General features: G+C 33.4%; 1 protein-coding gene across 1 annotated transcript; it reads right to left on the reverse strand.

The window, feature by feature from the left end:
* Nucleotides 1-2,674: 2,674 nt before the first annotated feature.
* LOC137816512 (WUSCHEL-related homeobox 4) lies at nucleotides 2,675-4,448 on the reverse strand. Its single transcript, XM_068619678.1, has 3 exons — nucleotides 4,130-4,448; nucleotides 3,603-3,917; nucleotides 2,675-3,083 (listed from the first exon to the last, which is right to left on the reverse strand). The coding sequence occupies exons 1-3, from the start codon at nucleotides 4,364-4,366 to the stop codon at nucleotides 2,931-2,933; spliced, it is 705 nt and encodes a 234-aa protein (XP_068475779.1). The 5' UTR covers nucleotides 4,367-4,448; the 3' UTR covers nucleotides 2,675-2,930.
* Between the last annotated feature and the right edge of the window lie 626 nt (nucleotides 4,449-5,074).

A 5,074-nucleotide genomic window follows, 5' to 3' on the forward strand; every position in this document is an offset into this window, starting at 1 on the left:
TTTATATGTTATCACTTATACTAATTCTAGAAATATTATGAAGACGTATAAACCAACTTTTTATATTTATTTATGGAAACAACAAAACTATTAAAAAAATTTAAGTTTGTAACACTCTTTTAAATTTCAAAAAGTTTATTTTAGATTTTAAATAATTTAAATTGAAGCACTTGACTACCAAAGTTTTTATAAAAATAATACTATTACAATCAAACTTCTATGTGTACAACCACATTTTTGTGTGACTAAACCTCTTATAAACCATACAACTGCTCACTCAAAGCATTTCTAGCTCAGTTTGACTTCTTGGGTGTCTCTAGCTCAATTACATGCCTTTAACATCTTTAACTCAACTCAAACTCAAAACATTTCTAGCTCAACTTCACATATTTAACATTTTTAGTTGGACGAGGCTCGAAATATTTGTAGCTTAGTTCCACTCAAAGTATCCCTAACTCAACTTCACACATTGAGCATGTTTGACTAGACTTCAAGCTTAAAGAATGTGTAACTTGGTTTCACACATTATATGGACTTAGTTTCACTTCATGATTAGAGTATCTCTAGCTTGAATATGCTTATTGAGCATGTTTATCTTGACTTTAAACCTAAATCATCGATATCTCAACTCCACACATTAGACTTCAAGCTTAAAGCATGTGTAACTTGGTTTCACACATTATATGGACTTAGTTCCACTTAATGATTAGAGTATCTCTAGCTTGAATATGCTTATTGAACATGTTTATCTTGACTTTAGACTTAAATCATCGATATCTCAACTCCACACATTAAGCAACTTTATCTCAACTTCATTAACTTGACATGAGTATTTGTAGCTCAACTACATACTTTGATAATTTTTTATTGACAAGCCATTTTATCAACTTCATAGTGTTTTATCGAGTAAAAGCATTGAGTTTCACTAATAAAGAAACATTGACTCCAGAGCACTCTGCTTTATAAAGTGTAAACACCAAACTTTACTTAAATCCAAGAAATCCCATAAGTTTCACACTTTTATATAGTGTAATCATCTGGCTTCCCTATATAATTAACCAACTCATGTGAAGAGATTCAAAAGTCTATATAACTTCACTTATCTCTTACTCACTTCAACAAACTTTTTTTCTTTTTATTTACTTTTTTCTCATTATATTTTTATTTATTTACTAGCTTAATCATTATTCACAATCTCTACGTTTGTTCCTTAATATTTATTCAATATAAAATAATAATATGTAATTATTAACATATTTAATATATACTTATATAATATCAATAATAATAATACCCAATATATTATAATATATTGTTGAGTGAAGTAAAGTTAATTTGAAAACTAAACATATGCGTTTGTGTTCACTTCTTGTCAATTCACAAGAACTTTTAACAAGTAGATCTCATCATTTTTTTTCTAACCTCTTACTCGTTTTTATACCAAACCAATAAAATAACCCTTATTTTCTTTAATTGCAACCAAAGAAAGCCTAAATACATGGTCTTTTTATAATATTTCCCTATATCATCTGGTGAGAATACTTGGAAGAAGCAAAAAGAATTAAATTGATAACGCAATTTAATTTTGGTCAGAGTCCCCTTTTGGCGATTTTACAAACTTTATGAAGATTTGAAAATGTTGATCTTCTTACTTTCCCTCCCTCCCAAGTTAAGTCATAATTCTAACGGTGCCTTTACCCGGTGGCCCTACATGCACTGTGTGATGGAAAGAAAATTTGCATGTCAATGATGGAAAAATAAATGGACGCATGTACCTTCGATAATCCATGTGCTTACTTTATCAAAGTTGGATCTGTATCAAACGTGAACATTATTTAACATTTTCTATGTCTTTTTCCCCTCCAATTAAATCTCATTCAAATCCTAACATACATAAGTTTTTCACTTATTTAATATGATGATGTGGTTGTTAACTGATGTATTTTTGTACCTGTATGGATAAAGAGTGATCTAAATAGTATATGAAACTGGTTGTACAATTGTTTATGTGTTGGTAGTCTTCTTTCTCCTTCCTTCAAGTCTTCATCCTTTTCTTAGAGGTGGATCTGAAAAAGGTACTCTGACGCTCAAGTAAGTAATATGTGTAAATAGTGTATATTGTAAAGCGTACACCTCCGTAAAGAGTTTTATTTATAGTGTTGATTATGGATCCTTATCATAATGGGCCGAATATCAGTTATTAATTGATATACATCATGATCCCTGAATAATAGGAAGATATATTGATATATTAGAATATTTAGAAAATATTTGTAATATATTTTAGTTAATCCGTATTTAGTTGATTTGTCGAAAATATTTTGTTTACATATTTTCGAGATATAGATGAGACTTACGTTATTGTAATTGTCGTTATTGTTATTTGTTGCGTGATTTAGGGTATTCTTTCACTCAATGGATCATTAAGTTCAAGACTAACTGGTGCGGTACGGACCCATAATTTTTTAATATCCGATCCAGGAACCTTTTCCAACTTTCTTTTCTCAGACTTCGAATCTCATTACGTCATATACAACTTCAAAAATTGTAGTATACACAGTAGAAATCCAACACAAATTGTAAATGATTATGAGGAAGCTGTAAAGTAGGTTTAAGATTTAAGAAGAAGTATAGAAGTAGTAGGTGCGTGGACTTCAGTGTCCGTAGCTCCTCCTTTTAACCTAAAAGCTTCGATTTATTCACACCCACTGCGCTGAAATCAACAAGTAAAGAGACAATTACGTAGGTTTGGTTAATTTGGTCTGAAAGCGCGCGGGAACAGTACACCTTGTAGACAACTTTGTCTTTTCTTCTTTCCCGACACAACCAAAGAAGAAAGTGAAAACTAAAAGCAAACTAAACAAAAAAAACCTACAATTGTTTCTCGTTAAATGGTTAAACAATTAAACAACACAACCAAACAAACCCCTTCATCTGCCTTCCGGGTGCAATGGGAAAAGCTCCAGAGTTCTGTGTTCCTCCTCTTTCCACGATGACCAACTTTGGTCTTCCAAGTACTCAAATGCCCAGCTCCTACACTTCTTCAAAGGGCTATCTTCTTCATCTCTTTCTACTCCCTCCCCCTGCACAAACAACAGTTAATAAATATCAAAAACCATGTCATAACATTTATACATCCATCAACCAATTAACTGTTCTTAATCAATCTATAACAGCTTCCCATCTCATGTACAACATTCTCATGAATAGACCAAACCTAATAGTTTGTATAATTGAATACTGTTTAGACAGCATAGTACAGAAGATAAAACTCCCTGAAGTATTTCACCCAATTGCATATTAAAAGGTCAAGTATGAGACTATTTATTAAACTGAAGCAATCTCATAAATATAAAAGGTGTATCATGTGACTTCTATTCATATTCATGTCACTCATCATGGTTTTCAATTAAAAATTGGTTTGATGGTTTGTAGAATTTGTAGTATGTTTCTAGGTCAGGCACATGTTTGTATAAGGGTTAGACATTTCTAAGATGTTTGTATAAAGATTGGGACGTTCCAGCAGTGTCTCATTTTGTTTTTTTAACTATATATATACAATTTTGAGGAGCTTGGAGTAGCTGAGACATATATGCACATACCCGTTTTGTGGTGTCGAAGGAGGTTATCACACTACAACTAAAGGAGGATGACAGTAGTGTGGTGGGAGTACGAGGACTATGAGCAAGGCCTAGGTTGTTACGCTTCTGCTTTTGTCTCTCGCGTGCCTTGTGGTTTTGGAACCAATAGAACACGTTCTTCCCTTCGATCTTGCCGTACTTGCTAAGTTGGACTGTGATGTGCTCTATTTGTTGAGCATTCGGTGTTCGCATCCCTCCTCTATACAGCATCTCCAGTATCCCTATCTGTTCCTGAGTCGGATTCCACCGTGTCCCTCCTGGAATATGCGTTTCCACCTGCATCATAATACAGCATCAAAAAAATCTGTTAAAAACAACACTAAATCAGATACATGCAAACAAGAGGATCAAAACCATGATGAGCATAGGTTAACGGTAATGTGATTGTAGTTTGCATCACGAGTTTTTGTATATAATAGAGAACTAAATTGGATTATGTGAACACAGTGATGTGAAAATTTCAGAGAGAATAGAATATGTTAATGGACCTGGCCCTCAGGTGAAGTAGGGTCTCTCTTATTGTGGTCACAGGATCCAAGTTTTATGGAGGCACTTTCTGGTTTGATGAAGCTCTTGAGGTCGAAAGTTGTGACAGGAGGTGAAGTGATAGAGGTAGTGGAGTTGGTGTTGGAGAGCTTGGGGGCAAGGGGGCGTAAGCGTTTGCACCCAAGTGTGAGGGAGGGTTCATGCTCCCAGAATCCACGTGCCAACTGATGCACCTTCATGCTTAATTAGTGACTTGCTAGCTACCATGTGGTGGAGAAAACTTGGTGATTTTATATAGAGGAGCAATGGTGGATGATGGTGGTATATAGTAGAAGTAGAGCAAACAGTGATCTGTTAAAGTGAAGAAAGTGGGAAATGAGGTGTTGCCTGCAACAACCAAGACCAAATCATGAGTTGCAGTTGACTTGGGAATTTACTTGTGTATATTAAACTAAAAGTTGATTCATTCTAATCAAAAGAAGAATGAATTATTTTCTTAAAGAAAAGGAAAGCCACAGTACGAACTGACATATACATATGCACATATGACACACTGCTCTAATTCCTTTAGAATTATCATATAACATCCTATAACTTCATTTTAGGTTTCCATTTAGTTTTACTTTCATCATTTTATAGTAGTACAAGGAGATCAAAATGTTCTCCTTCACTTAGTTTTCTCTTATAAAACTTTGAGGTATCATTATACAATTTGACATTTCAATTATGTTAACATCAAGTAACAACAATTATATGTCATTATTCTATTCTTTCAGTTAGTTTATGAAGAATGTGAATTTGAAGCTAAAGTGCATATTTTACAGTTGTTTGTGTAATAAAAACTGAGTACTAACACGAACTGTGAGATGGTACTAAAGATGAGAAGAGAAGAGAGTGAAAGTGTGAATGTTTTTGCATTTTTCTCTAAGATGATGAAGTGTGAGAGT

The sequence above is a fragment of the Phaseolus vulgaris genome, chromosome 1 (assembly GCF_000499845.2).
Source record: "Phaseolus vulgaris cultivar G19833 chromosome 1, P. vulgaris v2.0, whole genome shotgun sequence".
NCBI classification, from domain to species: Eukaryota; Viridiplantae; Streptophyta; class Magnoliopsida; order Fabales; family Fabaceae; genus Phaseolus; species Phaseolus vulgaris.